We start from the raw sequence: 23,007 nt of genomic DNA on the forward strand, positions 1-23,007 counted from the left end.
GAATCACACAATTTGTACCCTGTTGTATCTGGCTTCTTTCATTTAGTGTAATGTTTTTGAGGTTAGGCCATGATGTAGCATCTGTCAGTTTGTTCCTATTTATTGCTGAATAGTATTCCATTGTATGGATATACCACTTTTTCTTCCCATTTGCCAGTTAATGGACATTTAGATTGTTATGCAAATAGTTCCCTTTTATTGTTTTTTCATTGCTGCTGAAAGTAGGTTAGTGTTTTTATTATATTATTATTCCTTAAATTTTGATTTGCATCTTTACTCTTTGCTTCTTGATCAATTCTTGTTTAGTATTCAATTCACTAGTCTTTACAAACAACCAATGCTAGACTTTGTTAACCCTCTTTATTGTAGTTTTAGTTTGGTATTTCATTAATTGATCTTTATGATCTTCTTTCTTCTTATTTGAGCTAATTCTGTTGTTTTTTTCCCAACTTGTTAATTCAACTCATTAATTTTCCTCTTTATTTTCTAATATAAGCATCTCGAGGCTATTAATTTTTCTCTTACCACTGCTTTAACTATGTCCCAAAGGTTTTATACATGGTATTTTCATTGTCATTCAGTTCTAAATATTTTTCAGTTTATATTAAGATTTCTTCTGTTCCTGTTTAATTATAGAATATTATCATTTTTTCTTTTTGTTATAGATTTCTAATTCAGTTATATTGTGATCAGAGAATTTGGACTGAATTTGAAATTTTGTAGAGGCTTATATTATGGTTTGATATGTATTTGTAAATGTCGCATGTTTGCTTAAGAATAATATTTATTCCCTACTATTTGGCTCACAGTTCCATATAAATTCTCTAGTCTAGGCTTATTAGTTTATGGTCTGTGTTTGCTAATTTCAAATTCTCAACTCCTTAGAGGCTAAACAATTTTTTAAAATAATTTTTTAGTGATTTTTATGCTTTGTGGCCTGTTTTCTTGTGAGTCTCATAATATTTTCTTGTGGTTTTATGTTTTTTGATCTTTTTTGCATGGGAATCCTGGGCACACCTGAATTAGAAATGTTTTTTTCTGAAAGGGATATGTGGAGCTAGTAGGGGTGCTGCTAACTTACAGTGAGTTAAGGTTCTGGCTAAGGTTACCTTTGCTACTTTTCCACTAGCCCAAAGCTGAGGCTCTCAGTTGCAATATTATTACTACCAGAAGCAAGTAAAGATCTTCTCTGGAGGAAAATATCCTCCAAATTGAGGCTTACCAGAGGTGCCTGCATGGATGACATGGGGAATGTTCTGAAATTTTGAACATTATGTAAACATTTCTCTTTTATTCCAGTTTTCTTGAGTCTGATACTGGTATAGTCTCTGACAAATCATACTTTTTTCCCTCTGTTCTCTTCCTGCCCCACCCCACGTTGTTAAAATGATACTGAGTTGTTTTGACAGAGCAAAGAAGTAGGTAAGAAAGAGGGCATCATAAAAGCTTATCCTTCAAGATTTTAATGACCTATATACAGAACCACTATTTCTTACTCCAAGGCAGCTTTCTTGAGTCATTGCCCGGTTGCTTGGATCCTAAGGTAAGGATGTGAATAGTCCACCCAAACTTCTCTTATATAAATGAGTGGGAAAAAAATGAGCCCTAGGAAATCTCTACTGAAGCCACTGGAAATGTTTTGAAAGTAGTGATAGAGTAAAGAAAGAAATGAATTTTGATTTTTAAATACTTAAAAGGACTGTGGAGGATGAAACTTTTTTATTTTCTTAATTTTAACCCACTTGGCAATAATGTTGGAAGATTGATCAGAACTTAACCATACTCATGGATTCTTTCTGAGTCGATGGTCCTGTTTCTAGGTTGATGGAGAATGTGATGCTTATGTTGTTAGGTATAGATTGAAAAATTTATTTCTCAAGGAAATTGATAAGATTATAAAATAAAATGGCTGGCAGATATTTCATACTATCATAGAATGTCTAAATTTAGATGGTTTGTAGAGTCCTAAAATATCTCATTTTAACTGTTTATCTATGTGTGATCAGACTGTAGATAACTGGTTCCATGTCATCCAAACTTTGGAGGGTCTGATTGTAAATTAGAATATTATTTAGTATGAGAAATAAATTAATAAAATAATATAGCCATTTCAACGTGATATTCCATATCAGTGGGTAGGGCTAGTTAGGACGTCAGGTGACAGAGGTGTCCATCTCCCTAAGGAGAGCAAGGAATGAAGCCTGGATGAATTTTTTTGGCCTCAGAGAATATTTCTGGCAGATACTTGATATTGTTTAATAGAATTAGAGATTTTTACCTGGAGATACCATAATAAATTCTTTTTACCCCTGTTTAAACTTTTTGCAGTAATTTCTTTTAACTGTTCCTTATGACTATGCAAAGGAGAAAATCAGACATTAAAAAAATCTTGGGTAGTCAAAGATTAATCTTTGTTTTTTATTATTTTTATTTAAATTGATATCTTTTTTTACTTTGGGGTTGCCCTTGACACGAGTTGAACAACGATTTTGAAGTTAATTCTCATTCGGTTTTGTAGATGAGATTAGATTCAGGATTAAAGTTAGGATTTAAGATCTTAGAATCATAGCATTTTATTCTACTATTTGTGTTATATTTAGGTCTAATACTACCCTATTTTTTTGACTACTGAACATTGTGAACATAATAATGAAAAAATTCATTATATCTGCTGGTTTACTTATAGAATATTTCTGAATTGTGGAATCCCTAATCTTAGGGCTTGATGATTCAAAATGAGAAGGGACTGTCAAAAGACTATGTATGGAGCTGGCCCGGTCGCCCAGTGGTTAAGTTCACACATTCCATTTCTCGGCGGCCCAGGGTTCACTGGTTCGGATCCTGGGTGCAGACATGGCACTGCTTGGCAAAAGCCATGCTGTGGTAGGCGTCCCATGTATAAAGTAGAGGAAGATGGGCATGGATGTTAGCTCAGGGCCAGCCTTCCTCAGCAAAAAGAGGAGGATTGGCAGCAGATGTTAGCTCAGGGCTAATCTTCCTCAAAAAAAAAAAAGACTATAATTTGGGAATTTCTAAGGAGAGTCTAATAAATAGTGCCTCCTTTTCTGCTTTGGTTTTAAAGCAGTTGAGAAGTAAAGGAGTGACACACGTGGGCCAAAATATCAACTTTGATAAAAATTATTGATAAAAATTAATTTGGAGGGCCAGCCCAGTGGCGCAGCGGTTAAGTTCGGCCATTCCACGTTCGTGGCCCGGGGTTCGCTGGTTCGGATCCCAGGTGTGGACATGGCACCGCATGGTAAGCCATGCTGTGGTAGGCCTCCCACATATAAAGTAGAGGAAGATGGGCGTGGATCCTAGCTCAGGGCCAGTCTTCCTCAGCAAAAAGAGGAGGATTGGCAGCTGTTAACTCAGGGCTAATCTTCCTCAAAAAAAAAAAAAATTTAATTTGGAAAATGTGGTTTATTGGGAGAGCCAACTGGATCCATTAACTGAACCACAAACGAGGCAGACTTGTACACTCACTTTATGGCAGTGCTAATCCAGTGGGGAAATTGAGTAGGTACCTCCTCCCTCAGGGTCCCTACCTGGATCCCAAGAAAAGGAAGGGTAAAGATGAGCCCAATATGTACAGCATATTCTTCCCTATCAGACGAGTCATTCCATAAGTGCATGTGTTAGTTTTCTGAGGCTGCTGTAACAGTACCACAAACGTGGTGGCATAAAACAACAGAAATTTGTACTGTCACAGCTCTGTAGGTCAGAAGTCTAAAATCAAGGAATTAGCAGGGTTGGTTCCTTTTGCAGGCTCTGAAGGAGAATCTGTTTCATGCCTCTCTCCTAGCTTCTGGTAGCTACGAGCAGTCTTTCTTGTTCTTTGGCTTGTAGATGTGTAACTCCAATTTCTGCTTCCATCTTCACACGGCCTTTATACCCTGTCTCTTTGTGTTTCTTTCCTCTTCTCTTCCTTTATAAGGACACTCATCATTGGATTTCAGACCCATCCTAATCCAGGATGATCTCGTCTCTAGATCTTGACCTTAATTACATATGCAAAGTCCTTTTGCCCAAATAAGCTTACATTTATAGCTTCCAGGTGCACATATCTTTTTGTTGTTTTGGTAGCTGGCACTATTTAATCCACTAAAAGGGATGGAGAGTCCAGGAGTTGGCGTAATTAAATAAGTAAACTTGCTACTTGCAGGGAAACATCAGGAGCTGGGGGCAGGTGTTCCTCCCTAGAATTCTGCAGCTTTTTGTTCTCATGGTTGACCAGATGTAGGAGATCAGCGAACTTGGTTCTATTCCTACCCTGTGTTTGTGTCGTTGGCATTATCTTCAATTTGTGTTTCTTTGGCAGAATCTTTTAAAGCCGCTTGTCCATTTGTGAGCATTAATGATTAAAACTAGGAAATATAATCTGTATATCCATTTAACTGCACACAAATAAAAGGCAGTTTGTCATAACAAATTGAAAGCAAAGAAACTAGCGAAGGTGCCGTGTCAAAACCGTTGGGATGCAGAACTCCCCAAATTCTGTAAAGATGCCTTGTGACCTGTATGTCATATGGACTGAGGGCGCCCTTGTTGCTTGGGATATGAAATATTAGGAAAGTTTAATTTCTGTCTAAGAATGAAATAGAAACGCATGTTTGCCTCCCACACTTCAGAGGGTGTGCACTCCCTAGGATGCATGAGTCTCACTTTGGAACACGTAGGTCTAGATCATCACTGATTGTCTAGGAGAACTTTTGGCAGTGATGCAGGCAGTCTTTATCTGTGTTGTTTAGATATATAACACTTGAAATGTGGCTCGCACGACTAAAGAATTGAATTTTTAATTTCATTCTATTTTATTTAAATGTAAATTTAAATAGTCACGTGTGGTACTGGACAACACAGGCTAGATATTTGTCGAAGTCTAAGCTAAAAATATTGGGAGTAGTAAAATAAAGAGAATGATGAACGTTGTAGTAACCGTAGCCTGCCTATGGTTTAATTTAAATGTCTATTGTAATGATATTAACGAAAGCATATGAAAAAGTTCACCTTGAATTGGCAGCTTATCTATACCTATTAAGGGTTTTGGACTTGTTTCAACTTGGAATTTTTTTGTAACTAAAAATTAGATGAAATTTTAATGTCTTTTCTCTGATTATATTCTCTAGGCCTAAATTTATAAAAATTACTCCTTTGCAGGCAAAATACTGGTAAATATAGAGTAGAAGTTTGTCAACTTGGGGACATACTCAAGAAATTAAGTGTAAATGTCAATCATTTCACATTTCTGTTTGCTGAAAATATATACTTAAAAGATTCTTTTTAATAAAAAAATTAGCCTTTTTTTTCTTTGTAGGTACAGTACTACTTAAAGGTATAATATTTTATAATTTGGAAAGTATCACTTTATGTTAAATTTAGTTTTCAGATGTGCAAGCAGATTTTCCTGTCATTTCTCAGTTATGCCATAAGCATTTTAGTACATAAAACTTTTAATAGCTACTTAGTTCATCAATTTTATTTTTATCTTTTTTTTTTTTTGAGGAAGATTAGCCCTAAGCTAACATCTGCTGCCAATCCTCCTCTTTTTTTTTTTTGCTGAGGAAGACTGGCCCTGAGATAACATCCCTGCCCATCTTCCTCTACTTTATATGTGGGACGCCTACCACCGCATGGCTTGCCAAGCAGTGCCATGTCTGCACCCGGGATCCAAACCGGCAAACCCCAGGCTGCTGAAGCGGAACATGCAAAACTTTACTGCTGCACCACTGGGCTGGCCCCTTATTTTTATCTTTGATGGAAATGTGGCCAGAGAGAATGTTTCTTCTCCTTTCTGCCAATACATATAATATAGCACTAGATTTAAACTAATGTAAAAAGGAAATGTGAAAATAAGTATGGCTCACACTTCTTGAATTGTATATAGTTTAAATTTTGGAGTATTGTATTCTTCATTTATGCCAGAAGAGGGTGTACTTTAATGTTTTTGAACAGAAAGAATTCCTTTCAATTGCTGCTGCAAAGTTGATATTCTTTAAAAATTACCCAGTTCTTTAATTTCGTAATGTCCTTTAAGGTAGTTGGGAGAAGAGGGATGTATGTGAACTATTTTGAGCACTTAAGACTAAAAACATCTATTAATATGCCTTTAATCCAGAAATATAACCTTGTTTTCCTAGAATTTTCTTTTCTTGTTACTTTCTGAAAATGAATTCAGTGTTATAAAAAAAAAATGTTCTTCAGGAGGCCTTTTTGAAGTTTCATCTTTTTTTTTTTTTTCTCAGGAAGATTAGCCCTGAGCTAACTGCTGCCAATCCTCCTCTTTTTGCTGAGGGAGCCTGGCCCTGAGCGAACATCCGTGCCCATGTTCCTCTACTTTATATGTGGGACGCCTACCACAGCATGGCGTGCCATGTCTGCAACCGGGATCCCAACCAGTGAACCCCAGGCCGCCAGAAGTGGAACATGCGCACTTAACCGCTGTGCCACTCGGCCGGCCCCTGAAGTTACATCTTTAAATACACACCAAAAAAACCCATGATGTGTGTAATATAATTTCAGTTTTGACCTTATTTAATTGAAGTTATTATAAATCATAAACTGTAACCATTAAGGAAAAGAGAAACATTATAAGTGAAAAAACCATGGCTAGAAGGTAATATTTATTCCTTTGTGTTTTGACAGCTTGAAGGTCCATGCGTTTTGCAAATTCAAAAAATTCGCAATGTTGCTGCACCAAAGGATAACGAAGAATCTCAGGCTGCACCGAGAATGCTGCGTTTGCAGATGACTGATGGTCATATAAGTTGCACAGCAGTAGAGTATAGTTACTTGTCAAAAATAAGGTGATTGGCACTTTATTTTGTATATTTGTTACAGAGTGTTTGAAGGAGCTATTCACAATGGGTTGTGTTTTAAGAACTTTGAAAAGAACGAATGAACTCTTAAGTGCATGTTACAGTTTTCAGAGGAAATTAAAGAGTTTCTACTTTATCTGTATAGAAGAATAGTTAAGAATGGAGTTAGTTACTCCTTGCTTCAATGTTAATTATAAAAACAAATTTAAGGTGTTCTTGCATGAAAAGTAGTCTTTTCAATTTTGTCAGTAAATTTTAGGTCATTCAAAAATTACCCAGAACAAACTGAATTTCTTTCAATATGTTACAGTTTCTTCCTTGACAGTTAGCTGTGTCCATTGAAAAGTTTATGGGCAAATGAATTTTCTTAGGAAATGATTGAAGCTGCAGAATGTCGTGTGCCACCCCACTTTCTAAGAGGAGGAAGAACTCCATAAGGACAAATTTTCCACTTTCTTCTTTTGGCTATTTTTATGAGAGACTTTCAGAGTCATGCCTATTCTAATGAATAAAAGCAACGAGAAGGAAGAGAAAGTGTCTTCTTTATCCTCAGTGTCCTTGATAGGTTAGTTTGAGCTCTATTTTCTTAGGAATTTTCATTGGACATTTGCAAACTCTTTTGTTTTTCTCTTCTTAGTCATTTGATATGCTTATGTTTGCTGCTTTGGGTCCTTTGAGCTTTTTCATTTAGTGTAAACTCCTAGACCATATTTCTCTAATTTCCTAGCATTTCACAAGTAGTTAGCATCCACTGTGTTCCAGCCCCTTTGTCCAGTGCTGGAGATAGAAAGGTAAGAGGGTTTAGATTTTGCCCTCAAGTAGCTCATGTGCTGATAAGATAGGCACATAGGCAGACAAATTATTATACAAATTTATCAACGGAAAGGATTAGGAGTTCAGAACACTGCATCCACCTGGGAGAGCCAGGAATGCGACTTAAAATATGAGAAGGCGTTTTGAGAGAGATGAGAGGGGGAATGGCACATGCAAAGATGTAGTGTCCTGACAAGACATGAGTGAGCAGTTCCATTTGTAGAGCTTCAGTGATTTGGGATGGTGGTATGTGGGAGCAAATGTGATAGGTTGAGGCCTTGTGTACCATGCTCAATAATTTCCCTTTTTCTTTTCTTCAACCATTGTCTGCCTCTGGTGAGGGAGGCTCCGTCCTTAGAAGATATGATATATGTTCCTGGAAAATGTTAATTTTCATATACAAAGGGGGTTTATTGACTTTTTGATTTTGTTGTCTCCTTTTTGAAAAGTAGGATTCCTACTTTTGTGGACAAACACAGCTTTTTCCCCTTTGACAAATTCAGTCAGACTCCCTACAAGGAAGTTCACAGATGACTCAGAAGAAAGACTTTCATGTAATGGCTCATTCTCAATTTTACTGCTGTATATTTCTCTGAGGCATAAGATCAGCCCAGAGAGGAGGGTCCCTTATGCTGTCCACTGTCATCTTTTGTTGAATTTATTGCAGTTTGACAATTGAAACAAATTATTGCCACTTGCTCATTCATTCATCATTGCAGTAGCATGTCTACTTTTGGTGCTATAAAAACAACAGCTTACAAAAGTGTTCTTACATGTGAACAACTTGGGAGACTATTTTCAAAATAAGTTTGGTTATTGGTTATCTTAGGTGGAAGGTAGAAGAACTCACTGGAGAGGTTAAACCAGAAGCTGGTGGAGACTGTGTTGCCTCCAGTGGGCATTTCATTTCTCTTGGGTGCTTCCTTCCACTTGACTATCCTACCTCCTGCCCCGTTTCTCACTGGTTTTGTTTTGTTCTTTCAAAACTGCAATGAAGAGAGAGAGTAAAGATACTTTGGGATGCCAATAAAAATAGTAATTAAGCCAAAATATGCTCTCTGAACAAGAGTTAGTTATGGCCTTAAAGGTGATGTAGTAAAAATTGCATTAAAATTTTAGTACCTGTTTATTCTTTTGTAAGAATTAGGTTCAGCAAGGCTATTCGTGACCACTTGTTCTGTAAGTTACATGTGATGACTTAAGAATGATTAGCTGGGGGGTCCTCAGAATAATTTTTGACAGATAAATGTCTTGCTCTGTATGGGATCTTTGAAGCTTTAAGAACAGGCATATTCTATTTTTTCTTGTTAATAACTATTTAATCAACCATCTTTCTTCAGAATAGACCAGTGATATAAATGCTTCCACTGATTTGCTGTTGCATATATCAGCACATGGTAATTTCATGAACTTTTAAGATGTGAACAACGTGAAGCCGTTTCAGTATAATTTTCTAATTTATCCTAAGTGTTTTGGGACAGCCTCTTCCTATTTGGAGTACTTACCTCTTGTTGTATGTGTGAAGAGATGGGGTGGGGCTTGGTATATGGGCTTTTACTTTAGAATAAACCTACATGATAAAATGGATTTCTTCCATTGTTTCCTTTACCAACAGGTTGATAGGAGGATAAACATTTTGTCTTTGGTTATAGTAAAAGGAGTCATGGTGTTTGCCCCAAATCTGATAATATTAATCTATTATAGAAAAATCCTTTTACAGTTAGTATGCTTTAGAGTAAATAACTCTCATTTGATCTTAACAAGATGGTTAACATCAATGAACATTGTTTTGTGTGTAGTACGGTAGCTTATATAGATGTTAAATGTCCAGGATTGTTACTGGTCTGATGTCTTTTCTTGTATTGAAATTTAATTTTATAACATGGTATATCTTTGCAATGCACAGTCAAAGCTCAGAGGGGAAAAAAAGGCAAATCTTATATTTATACAGCATGGCATAGTTGAGAAAGTACTTTTATATCTTTTATTCTATATTTGTCTTTACCACAAATTTGTGAGGTGTGATTTTTATTATCCACATTTTTTTTTTTACATGTGGAAACTGGAGTTAATTTCTTTGTCATTAAAGTAGAAAATGACACTCTTGTACCTGGTCTTCTGACTTCCTCCCTGGTGATCTATTCACACTATATAGCCAGTCTCCTGAAAAATAGTTTTCATGTTAGTGCATTTTAAAGAATTTCATGAGGTCAAAGTATGACACAGAATTCCAGTTTTGGAGGGGAACTTCGGCATGTTTTAATGCTTTTCTTCTTTGCTTTAGCCTGAACACACCGCCTGGAACTAAAGTTAAGCTCTCAGGCATTGTGGACGTAAAAAATGGATTCCTACTGTTGAATGACTCTAACACCACAGTTCTTGGTGGTGAAGTGGAACACCTTATTGAGAAATGGGAGTTACAAAGAGTAAGTGTAAACTAAGAAGATTGGCTTGAACTTTTAAAACACTAAACTATTTTTATTGCGTTCTCTATTTTTAGATCTTCCCATAATGAATAGTAAAATCAATCCTATGTGTCAGAGTTGAATAGAATGGAGCACAGTGATCTTTGCAGAAACTATCTACCTTTGTTTAACCATATCGTTTCTCCAAAGCAGACATCATTTTTCAGTATTTGTTACATTTTATTACTTTGTTTTTGTGTGTGTGTGAGGAAGATTGTCCCTGAGCTAACATCTGTTGCCAATCTTCCTCTTTTTGCTTGAGGAAGTTTGTCACTGAGCTAACATCTGTGCCAGTCCTCCTCTATTTTGTACATGGGACACCTGCCACAGCATGGTGTGCTGACAGTACGTAGGTCCGTGCCTGGGATCCAAACCTGTGAAACCCCTGGGCCGCTGAAGTGGTGTGTGAATTTAACCACTACGCCTATTACATATTTTTAAAAGTTACTCTTTACTGACAGGTTTTCAAAACTGCCAAAATACCAGTTATAAGCTATGTGTAATATATCTGTGTGTCATTCTTTCTGCAAAAAACAAAGTGTTTGTGCATATAAATGAATACAATGTTTGTATATATGTCTCACCTACATATGTACATACATACAAGTGAAAGCAAATTGGCATTTCACTATAATGAAAGGATTCTTGTTGTATTTGTCTTCCTAGTCACATTAGTTGATGTTTCCCCCATTGATGTTAATAATGTCTTCATCCTCCTAGTCATCTAGATTCTTCAGTAATTGTTCTTCTACTTTGCTTCCAGCAACCAATTCTGTTGATCCACTGTAGTCAAATTTCATATCAGTACCTGCTCTTGTTCCATTATTGTTGCCATAATTTAGGTCTTTAGTATCTCGTGCCTGGACTACGGGCAGTAGCATTTCAGCTGGTTTCTCCACATATCCTTTCTCCATATTCTAAGCTATTTTATGTACTTCTGTCAGATTATTTTGCTTCAGCCTAAGTCAGAACACATCATACCCTACTTTTATTTCAAATGCTTTAATTTGGGATACAGGGCTGTTTGTAATCTAGCCCTAGTTCCAGTTTAGTTTTTCAACTTTCTTAATTTTTTTCACATAGGTTTTGTTTTTGCCAAATAGAACTACTGGCTCTTTGATTCTCTGTGATTTCCTTGGTTATACTTTAGGAAAAAAAAAGATTTTCCCACTTTGATACCATTCATTTTGTTTTCTCTCTCCTAATACTTGAATGGCCAAATTGTCCCCAAGCTTTTAGACTCAGATCAAATTCTTGCTTCTTCACAAAGTGAAATAATTGCTCCTTTATTGAATTCTCTCTTTTTTTTTTTTTGTGGAAGATTAGCCCTGAGCTAACTACTGCCAATCCTCCTCTTTTTGCTGGGGAAGACTGGCCCTGAGCTAACATCCATGCCCGTCCTCCTCTACTTTATACTGAATTCTTAGAAGACTTTATCTGTATTAAGCATATTACTTTTTACCTAGCACTGAAGTTATTTTTATTTATCTCCTTTAAGAAGAGTGTAAGCTTCTTGAGGTGAGAACTCTTGTTTGTGTCATCTTTGTTCAATTCTGTGAATATTTGTTGAACTGTGTGTAGTATTGTGTTGGGCTCTTGCATCTGTTAATCATATAATCCTCCTAGCAGTCTTTTAAGGGAATATGTCCATATAGATCAAAAATGGATTTTAAGAACTGTTAAGTAACTTATTTTTTGAGTAGACAGCTAATAGGTGATGGATCTGAGCCTTCCTGTATCTCCAAAGTGGTAGCTCTGAGTCTTAGGTGTAGTAAACATCCTAACAAATAATTGAGAAATTAATGATGTACAAAGCACATAAAGCTAATTACTCTTTGAGCTAAAACTGATGTTCTGGTGCCACCCTCAAATCTTGTGTTTTGTCTAGAGTGAGCCAGTTGGGCCTAGCAGTATTTCAAGGTTTTGGTATTTTATGATACATTACTCTTTTCTATTTTCTTAGTTGAAATTGCCTGTGTTTGGGAGGTAAATAGATAAGGAGATTTAGGCTCATTTTTTATTCCTTAGTACTATCATTTATTTCTTATGATACTAATGTGCTACATTTTGGGCTGCTGTACTATGCAATATAAGATAATGTTCCGTAACTGCATTGTTTAGTGGAAAATGTTACAAAAGCAAGTACTTCAGAAGCGGTTTGATAGTTTTACATAAATGGCCAAGTTTATGAACTTGGAATTTCTCAGAGAAATCTCACCCATTTCTTGTGATCGTTTCCTTTCACAAGTTGATATATTGTATTTTTATTATCATTAGAGATTTTTTAAAGTTTGGTAAGACGTCCTCAAGTCAGACCAACACCTTACATGATTTTCCAGACCCAGCCAGAACTGTCTCATTAACTGTAAAGTCAGTCTTGCATTCCTGGAAACTTCTTCACCCCCAACACACATACACATTAGTAAGTAGTAGAGATTAGTAGTAGTTTGATAGTTGTTCTTGTAATGTTTTATTATATGTCTTTGCACTTTGTTTCCTGAAAGCCATGTTAGTATTTCTTGTTAGGGGGCAATAAAAATTCACATTAAAAAGAGTTTCAAAACATCATAATATGATTAATAGGTAACTGTACGTAATATGTGTAGTTCTCTTTGGTTTTATAGTTTTTTGATTTGGTAACCATAGCTATGTAGAAATCTAGGAGAGTTCAATTACTTGAGCCTCTAACAGGTGCTACACACAGAGATCAAATGTATACATAGAAATCATAATCTAGAGAGTTAATTTTGGAAATAAGGGAGCCCTAAACATTTTTGTAAAATAAATAGGGGAAGAGAACATTGGGCAGTTTTCAAACCACGTGCAGGTGTTATAGCTGTAGCAAGTCAGTTACAGACAGGTGAAGAAAAAAGAACACCCCAAAATGTTTTGTATGATAAAGTTAGGTTCTAGAGAGTTCTGTACCAGATGTAATTTGTAAAGTAATGTAGTTCTGTAACATTTTAGTGCCCCCCCATGACAGATCTTTTCTTTCTTTCTTTTTTTTGTTATAGTAAAGCATACATAACATAAAAATTAACATTTTGACCATATTTAATTGTAAACTTCAGTGGCATTAAATACGTTCATATTGTTGCACAAGCATCCATCTCCAGAATTTATCTTCCCAACCTGAAACTTTCTACCCATTAAACAATAACTTCCCATTCCCCGCCTCCTCCCAGTCTCTGGCAACCACCATTCTATTTCCTGTCTTTATGAATTTGGCTACTCTAGGTACATCATGTAAGTAGAATCGTATAATATTTGTCCTTTCGTGTCTGGCTTATTTCACTTAGCATCATGTCTTCAAGGTTCATCCATTTTGTAGCATCTGTTAGAAATTCCTAACTTTTTAAGGGTGAATAATATTCCATTGTGTGTGTGTGTGTGTGTGTGTGTGTGTGTGTATTTATATATATATATCACATACTACATTTTGTCATTCATCAACTGATAGACATTAGAGTTGTTTCCATCTTTTGACTATTGTGAATGGTCTATTATGAACACGAACCTCTAAATATCTGTTCAGATTCCTTCTTTCACTCCTTTTGGGTATATACCTGCAAGTAGAAGTGCTGGATTATATGGTAATTCTGTTTAATTTTTTGAGTAACTGCTATATTGTTTTCCACAGTGGCTATACCATTTTACGTTCCTGTCAGTCAGCAGTGCACAAGGAATTCAATCTCTCCACATCCCCATCAGCCGTTAGTTATTTTGTTTTTTTGATAATTACCATCCTAGTAGGTGTGAAGTAGAATCTCATTGTGATTTTGATTAGATTTCCCTAATGTTTTGTGATGTTTAGCATCTTTTCATATGCTTATTGGCCATTTGTATATCTTCTTTGGTGAAATGTGTAAGTCCTTTGCCCATTTTTTAATCAGTTTTTTTGTTATATGAGTTCTTGATATAGTCTGGATATCAATTTCATATCAGATATATGATTTGCAAATATTTTTTCACATTCCATGGGTTGCCTTTTCACTCTGTTGATAGTGTCCTTTAATGTACAAAAGTTTTTAATTTTGATGAAGTTCCATTTTATGTTTTTTTCTTTTGTTGCCTGTGCTTTTGGTGTCATAGCCAAGAAATCATTGCCAAATCCAATGTCATGAAAGTTTTCCTCTGTATTTTCTTCTAGAAGTTTTGTGGGTTGAGGTCTTAAATTTAGGTCTTTGATCTATTTTGAGTTAATTTTTGTATATGGTGTAAGTTAAGGGTCCAGCTTCATTCTTTTGCATGTAGATATCCAGTTTTTCCAGCATCCTTTGTTGAAAAGACTCTTCTTTCACAAATGAATGGTCTTATCACCCTCAACAAAAATCATTTGACCATATATGCAAGGGTTTACTTCTGAGTTTTCTCTTCTATTGGTCTATATGTCTGTCTTTATGCCAGTACCACACTGTTTTAATCACTGTAATTTTGTAGTAAGTTTTGTAATCGATTAGCATGAGGCCTTTTTCAGGATTGTTTTCACTCTTCAGGGTCCCTTGAGATTCCATATGAATTTTAGGATGGACTTTTCTATTTCTGCAAAAAAAGTTCTTGGGGTTTTGATAGGGATTGTTTTGAATCTCTAGACCACTATGAGTAGTATTGACATCTTAATAATATTAAATCTTCCAGCCTATGACCATGGGATATCTTTTCATTTATTCATGTCTTCTTTAATTTCTTCTAGCAATCTTTTGTAGTTTTTAGTCAACAGATCGGCTTCTTTACTTAAGTTTATCCCTATGTATTTTGTTCTTTTTTAATTTTTTTTTAAGATTTTATTTTTTTCCTTTTTCTCCCCAAAGCCCCCCAGTACATAGTTGTATATTCTTCGTTGTGGGTCCTTCTAGTTGTGGCATGTGGGATGCTGCCTCAGCGTGGTTTGATGAGCAGTGCCATGTCCGTGCCCAGGATTCGAACCAACGAAACATTGGGCCGCCTGCAGTGGAGCGCGCGAACTTAACCACTCGGCCACTGGGCCAGCCCCTGTATTTTGTTCTTTTTGATGCTATTATAAATGGAAGCTTAGAACTTGTAGTTGTTTTTTGCTCAGCCTAGTTCTCAGCAATGAATTAAGAGAATTCCTATGCAGGTTTCTGGATCTTTTTTTCTGTACAGGTCCCTCTTTTCCGAAACTCTGCCCCACAACTTCTAGTTGCCTCAGCCTGTTTGAATTATGGGATTGATTTTCTCATCTCAGCTCTCTGTCTGCATCATGCCTCCAAGGAAAAGGCAGAGCTCACCTGGTTTTTTTCTCCTTCCCTCAGGGATGATAGTCCTGTGCTACTTATTGTCCTAAATCTTACATGTTGTTTCTTACATGTTGTCCATATTCCCAGTTGTTTGTAGAGGGGTATTGGCTGACTCTTGTACGTGCATCAGGATGGAAAGTGGAAATTCTGTAATGTGTTTTTAATTATATATTGTATGTTGAGCAATGGTATTGATGCGGGGTCGGTGAGCCGAGGAGTCGAAAGAAAGATTTCTTAGACTCTCAAGATCTGGCAGGAGTGCTCTTTTATTTAGAGAATAGTGTGGAATAGCATGGGGACAGGACCCATGGGCAGGCAGAGCTGGTGCGTGGGGACAAGACCTATCGGCAGTCAGAGCTCCTGCTGCTGCCCCGAGTTGAGGGTTAGGGCTAATTTTATAAGGCATGGGTATGTGAGTCATTTCTTTCCAAGATAAAGGAAAGAACATGAAAAAAAAGTTAAAATGGTACCAGTGCTGGTGGGGTCTGGTCATTGGGTGATCCCATGACTTTTAGACAAGAATCAAATCGGATTAAGTAAAGGTTAGAAAGGTTAGAAGCCACCACCCTAAATCAGTTACATGAGATTGCCAGACAGCAACCAACTTAAGTTCTTGCCTCTGGCATTAAGAGTTTCTAGAGATAAGGCCATCCCCCTTCTTCCTGGCACAGAGAGGGAGGCATCTTTACAGATGGAGGTTTCCCTTAGAAATGTAAATCTTTCCCAACAAAGGGACAAGCAAGCAAATTCTGCTCCTTGGAGCCTGCTTCTCATCTGTACTTTTAAAAGTAACCAGCCTAAAAGTCCTCATCATAAACCGTTTTAAAATTAAGCAGCCTAAAAATCCTCATCAGTATTATTGGTAGCTTATGTGAGCTTTTTAAGAAAGTTATACTATAAATAGAAATGATTGATTGCTGGTTAAATAATCTTTTTCTTCTATCTAAATTAAAACTGAGGAAAGCATCCGTAGATAATTTTGTGCATTTGTTTTTTTTTAAACAGGTTAACATCTTAAATACAGCTTGTAAAGAAATGTGGCGTTCATATACAGTTTAAAGGATTCTTTGCTAAATAAACTAAATATTGTTGTCTTTAGTCTTAGTGTTCTTTATATAACTTACAGAAAATATGTAGTATTCTTTACATAATGCAGAAACTAAGTATGTTTGAAAGAGCACATGGTGACTTTTCTAAACTTATTTTTTCACTTACTATTTGACATATTTTAAGCATATCTTCTGAAATAATTATTAAAAATACACAAAAAAGTTTAAAGTTGAAAAGATACGTTAAATGACAGCTAGTGCTTAACATGTATGTTAACATGTCAAAAACAAAACATATAGGAATAGATGACTGAGAGGAGTTGTTCTGAAGATTCTTTATGGCATTTTTGAAGGTCTTTGTAGTGTGAGAAACTGCTTTTAGGGGCCGGCCAGATGACACAGCAGTTAAGTGTGCATGTTCTGCTTTTCGGCGGCCCAGTGTTTGCTGGTTCGGATCCCAGGTGAGGACATGGCACTGCTTTTCAAGCCATGCTGTGGTAGGTGTCCCACATAGAAAGTAGAGGAAGTTGGGCATGGATGTTAGCTCAGAACCAGCTTTCCTCAGTGAAAAGAGGAGGGTTGGCAGCAGTTAGCTCACGGCTAACATTCCTCAAAAAAAACACAAAAAACTGCTTTTGCTAGGAGGATATTTTTTTTCCATTTCCATAATACATTGTTATCTCTCTAATCCTAAATATGAGAATTAGGGAAAAAGAAAACTAAAATTGGTCGAGTTTGGAAGCTTATTTTTATTAAAGAGCAATCGGTTGGTGATTACTTCTTCCAAGTATAAATTGATTTGCAAAACAAGACTTTTATTAAGGAAATTTTACTGTAATTGAAAGTAACCTCCATGTGATAAACTATAACAATCTAATCTCTTTAAATAATTAGAAATCACCTCTATCAGTATTCCTCTGAACTGTTTGTATCACAAGACTTCTGACACCAAATGTGTGCGTTTTCCACACCAAGCAATTCCCCAGTTTCCTGTGGACACCAAATTGACGTCCTAAAGTTTAATTCAATTCTGACACCAACTACCTGGAGTTATCACAGACCCCGCAGGTTAAGGACTCTGTCTCACAAAATTGCTCTCACTTCAGATTCCATTGCAAGTAGTAAGCTCCCAGTTTACCCACACTTCTGTCCAACTTGACTACAAATTAGAGGTTCCCACAACCCTCTGCTCAGGTTCCGTAATGTATTATAAAGGCTCACAGAGCTCAGGGAAACACTTTAACTTACTATTACTGGTTTATTTTAAAGGATATTATAAAAGATACCGATGACTAGCCCAAGGAAGAGGTACATAGGGCAAGATCTGGAAGGGTCCAGAGCAAAGGAGCTTCTGTTCCTGTGGAGTTTTGGTGTGCACCACCCTATTGGAACATGGATGTGCACCAGCAAGGAAGCTCTTTGAACCCCATTGTTTAGGATTTTTATGGAGGTTCCTTAATAGACATGATTGATTAAATCAGTGGCTGTTGGTGATTAGCCCAATTGCCAGCCCTCTAGTCACTTGGTTGGTTCCTCTGGCAACCAGCCCCAATCCTGGAGCTATCTAGGGCTCTGGTAATAGTCACTTCATTAGCATAAACTCGGGTGTGGTCAAGGGAGCTTGTTATGAATAACAAAAGGTGCCCCTCACGCCTCTTTCCAAGGGTTTTAGGAGCTCTGCTCCAGGAACTGGGGACAAAGGTCAAATAGATGTTTTTTATTGTATTGCAATATCACAAGTATGTTGTTTGCTAGTAGATTTTATGTCTAAAAAGTCATTTTGAAGATAATTTCCAGGTAATATTTGTGGGATTATAGTTTTAATATGTTTTAAAGTAAAATTCTTGTTACCGAAGTTTGTTATCTTTTAATTTGCTACTTGTTGAGGAGGTTTTTTACTATGTTTTCTTCTTATGGGAGCAGCTTGGTATATACTTCTGAAAATTGTTGTCACTGTGTGTTTTGGTAAGGAGAGATGAGGGGAGAGCTTTTGCCTAATTATTGCAGTTAGGAATAAAATATTTTATATAGTTCAAAATAATTTATAGAAGACTTTTTTTCCTGTTTCTTGTAAGAGGCTACTAACATAAGTGGATTCCTGGTGCATTGTAAATGTGGTAAAATATATTTTTAATGTCTAATTTCTGTTTTATGACTCTCTTTTCTCACAGAGCTTGTCAAAACACAATAGAAGCAATATTGGAACCGAAGGTGGACCACCTCCTTTTGTGCCTTTTGGACAGGTAATGACTTGCATATTGGCAGATGAATTTCAATCAGCAAAAAATGCTTTTCATTTGTATTCAAACTGTGTTTCGTTTTCTGCTGAACTATTCATTCAGAGATCATGGGAGTTATAAGGAAATGTATTAACTATAGAAATTTATTAATTGTGTGGGTTTTTTTACTGTAATTAAATTGTTAGTGTAGATTCTTTTCTCAAGAGCTGTTAACCCGCAAATTGAAGCAATTAAGAGGTGCACCTGAAAAGCAACTTGTAACTAATTACGATAAGATGTTGGAGGGGGCTTTTTTTTTTAGAGAGAAATTCAAAAGTAAAATGACAAAAATATACTGTAATTTCTCATTTCATTCAGTAAAAACAAAAGAGGGAGAGAGAAAAGAGAAGTGTCAACAGAAAGCTGAGTGAAAAAAGTGAGAACACAAGAGGCAGGGAAGGGCATCATTGCACTTATGGAGGACTTGCTGTCCGCACTGTCCCTTCCAAGATTCTGTTCTTCTGCCTTTATCCGAACACCCATTTCAGTTAGGGACTTAATTTTATTTCTGGTTGGAATTTTCCTTTTCAACCATAGCAGTCCTGATTCTTCTCTCACATAAGCTAAAGGGTTTCTGTCTACTTCCTATATTTCAAGCCCCTTGCTGCAAAATGTTACCTAGAGGTAGCTCCTCGGCTGGCCAATATCTTGCGTCTTCCATATTGTGCTCAGCATGAATTGCATTCAGAACAATATCCTCCACCCTCTCCCTGCTTAATCCCTGAAGAGTGTGAGAGTAATCCCTGTGGCAGCTTGCTCTTTGCCACAGGATGCCACCCAAATTTAGCTATCAGTAATCTGCCTTGCATTTGCTCTTTATATTTCTTTGAGAATCCTGGCTCAGAGTGAAGATGAGTTGGGGACACAACAGGTAGAAAACAGAGAACTACATCTCAATAACAATTTTTTTAAAAATTTGGTGTGAAAAATAGATATCTAGTTGATCAGAAGATAAATGGGTAGGATCAGTTGACTGGCATCCTCTTCAAAAACCTTTTTGTAGAATCTATTAAAAATTAAATAAAAATCATTCTTGCATTTTATGGCATTTTGAAAGTATTTTGTAAATATGTTGATTTTTATCGTGCTTTGGAACAAGCGACAGTCAAGATAAAAGGAGGCATAATGCCCTGATATGATCTATGTTGATGATATTCTCACTTCTACCAGTGTAATAAAAACCCCCAGAGTGAAAACAGAGTGTAAACATTCTTTATATTTGGAACTAATAAGTGATCTGTTTGTAAGAATTTGTTTTCCCTTTAAACATTTTGATGATAATATTTCTTTCATAAATTGCTCAGACTTATGATTTAATTGTTTTCAAGAATTTGAAGTGTGTTTTATAGCATTTTTTGTATTAGAAAGTATAATAAAAGTTGGAGTTTCAATAATATTATTTGTTTAAGAAGTCCATTCTGAAAAATACTTATTTAGCATATCTTAGCCTTGTACAGTCACATGCCACATAACGACATTTTGGTCAACGATGGACCGTATATACAATGGCAGTCCCATAAGATTAGTACCATATAGTCTAGGTGTGTAGTAGGCTATACCATCTAGGTTTCTGTAAGTACACTTGATGTTTGCACAACGACGAAATTTTCTAATGATGCATTTTTCAGACCCTGTCCCTGTCGTCAAGTGACACATGACTGTATTTGGGTTAAAGACACTTAATGTTGGCTGTGCATTGATATCAACGGGATATATTTATATTGCTGAAAATCTGTATATGTATAATGCATTTGTTGGAGGGCTTCTTTTTTTTATTATTGAATTGCAAAAAGGTTCATTTACATGATTTTTCTGCTAGGATTGGAAGGGAGAACAGAATTGAGGGCTTATTTTTAGGCAATGATGACTTTCTTAATTTATTTTATGAGACTAAAAATAAAAAACTTTGTAGCCTAATTGAGGGAGATGGTATGTTTTTAGCTTTTGGTTTATAAGTTCAGTGTTTAACACAGTTTCTGTGTGTTAAAGTAACTGGAATACTTAACCCTCATATGGATATTCTGGCATAATGTGGGTGGAAATTAGGCTGTTAATAAAAATCTGAATTTACCTCTTCTTGTGCAATAGTTTAGATTGTTTGAAATTATTTTAAGTCATTATCCTAAAATGGAACTTAGATCTCTTGGTTTGAGGTATGTTTTAAATGTGTGCCCTGTTTTAGATGGTCACATTTTTGTGTTGCTTTTCGTTTTATTTACCAGTTACATTGATTTAAAGGTTACTTTATTTAGTTTTCTACCTTTATTTTTAAAATCTATGGGAAAGAATTGTATTTTTATGAGCTTTCAGGTGTTGTAAGTGATACAAACATTTCTTTTGAAGAAGTGTTACTTTTTTATGAAAAACTTGAAACTCTTTTGGAACTACTGAAGGATTTATTTTTATTATTACCAGAAGTGTGTATCTCATGTCCAAGTGGATAGCAGAGAACTTGATCGAAGAAAGACGTTGCAAGTTACAATGCCTGTCAAACCTACAAACGATAATGATGAATTTGAAAAGCAAAGGACTGCTGCTATTGCAGAAGTTGCAAAGAGCAAAGAAGTAAGAAACTAAATCATTATAAATTTCTCTTATTTCTTGTCATTATGTTCTCTTCAGATTAACCATAATCATTATTGTCTTTTCACATAAGGTAACTAATTGAATAGACTTTTAACATTCTTCTTGCATGTTCCACCAGTAGAAAATGCCCTGGTACCTTATGGAGACTTAAGCTTACACATTTTGCTCATATGTTCTTTTTCCAAATCCCCTTGACAATTCCATTAATTTACTCTTGCTAGCAAAGCCCCCTTCTTTTCTCCTCTTCTTTTTCTTCTTAACCAGTGTAACAACTGAACACAACAGTTTTTATTATGGCAGAGGGTTTCCTATTATTAGTTGGACTAGATGACACTTTTTGAGGATAATTTTTCCCCCAAATTAGCAACTTCTGAGGAATGCAGGCAAAAATCAATGGATAAATCAGTGGCTCAGGATTAACATTTTTGTCAATTTTCCTTCTTAAATTTACTTAATGTATAGTAAAAAATAATTTTTTTTTTTTTTTGAGGAAGATTAGGCCTGAGCTAACATCTGCTGCCAATCTTCCTCTTTTTGCTGAGGAAGACTGGCCCTGAGCTAACATCCATGCCCATCTTCCTCTACTTTATATGTGGGATGCCTGCCACTTCCAAGCGGTGTGTAGCTTCACACCTGGGATATGAACTAGTGAACCCTAGGCCGCCAAAGCGGAGCATGTGAACTTAACCACTGCACCACCCGGCTGGCCCTAAGAAATAATTGTTATCTTTGGATTATATATTTGTATTTATATCTACATACACACCCCCCCCATTACTGTTAATTTGTGTTTATATCTACATACACACACCCCCATTACTATTAATAGCCAAATGATTTTATTTATTTTTGATTTCTAACTTATTCTAAATAGGTGTTCTCTCTAGTTATTTATTGATTTTGTTTTTAGACTTTGATAAGAAATTTTAGTTCATGGATTAGTTGCTTAGACAGACTTTTCTTAATTAGTGAGATTGAAATAGTTTCCTTTATCCAAAACCAGTAATGAATCTTAGCTAACACTGCTTTCCTATTTAAATTGAAAGTTTAAGTAGGAGACGTCTTGAATTTTGGTGGCTCTTCCTGCAGTGTGTCTTTCTGTCATCAGTCTAATGTAGGGGCCAAGAGCACAAACTCTGGAATCAAGCAACCTGGAAGCATAGCCTGCTGGTAACCTCGGATAGGTTACTTAAATTTTGTACCTAATTTCCTGTATCTAGGCAAAGAGGATAATAATGGTACCTACTTCATATGGATACAGTGAGAATTAAAATCGATAATCTTTAAACATTTAGAACACTACATGGTAGAGAAAATGATATTCCTTTGCTAAAAGCTCTCAATAAATGTCACTATTGCTATTCTTTAGTATTTCCTCTATTGTAAGGCACATTTTTAAAAATCATTTTTAATATTTCTGAAATTACTGCATTTTACACAGTTTACATGAAATATATTTTTTCTTTCCCAAAAAGAAAATTAGGAAGTTTCAGAAGAGGATTATGGTCATATATCAATTTATTAATGATTGTAGGAAAGTGGTTCTTTTTCTTAAAGTTTCTCACCTGAGCTAACATTTGTTGCTAATCTTCTTTTTTTCTTCTTATTCTCCCCAAAGCCCTCAGTACATAGTTGTATATTCTAGTTGTGAGTGCCTCTGGTTGCGTTATGTGGGACACCACCTCAGCGTGGCCTGACAAGTGGTGCCAGGTCTGCACCCAGGATCCAAACCAGCAAAA

General features: G+C 36.0%; 1 protein-coding gene across 10 annotated transcripts in view; it reads left to right on the forward strand.

Annotated features, from left to right (window-relative positions):
* The window catches only part of TDRD3 (tudor domain containing 3), a 172,265-nt gene that overhangs the window by 73,345 nt on the left and 75,913 nt on the right, over window positions 1-23,007 (forward strand). For 8 of the 10 annotated variants that reach the window (XM_070578875.1, XM_070578873.1, XM_070578874.1 and 5 more), the window contains 4 exons: window positions 6,646-6,806; window positions 9,916-10,057; window positions 18,575-18,646; window positions 21,098-21,247. In XM_070578875.1, coding sequence (XP_070434976.1) covers window positions 6,646-6,806; window positions 9,916-10,057; window positions 18,575-18,646; window positions 21,098-21,247 — 525 coding nt within the window. Of the gene's footprint in view, window positions 1-6,245; window positions 6,504-6,645; window positions 6,807-9,915; window positions 10,058-18,574; window positions 18,647-21,097; window positions 21,248-23,007 lie in introns of those variants that run through there. The other 2 variants (XM_008535897.2, XM_070578880.1) reach the window with 1 other exon arrangement.

The sequence above is a fragment of the Equus przewalskii genome, chromosome 16 (genome assembly GCF_037783145.1).
Source record: "Equus przewalskii isolate Varuska chromosome 16, EquPr2, whole genome shotgun sequence".
Classification (NCBI taxonomy): Eukaryota; Metazoa; Chordata; class Mammalia; order Perissodactyla; family Equidae; genus Equus; species Equus przewalskii.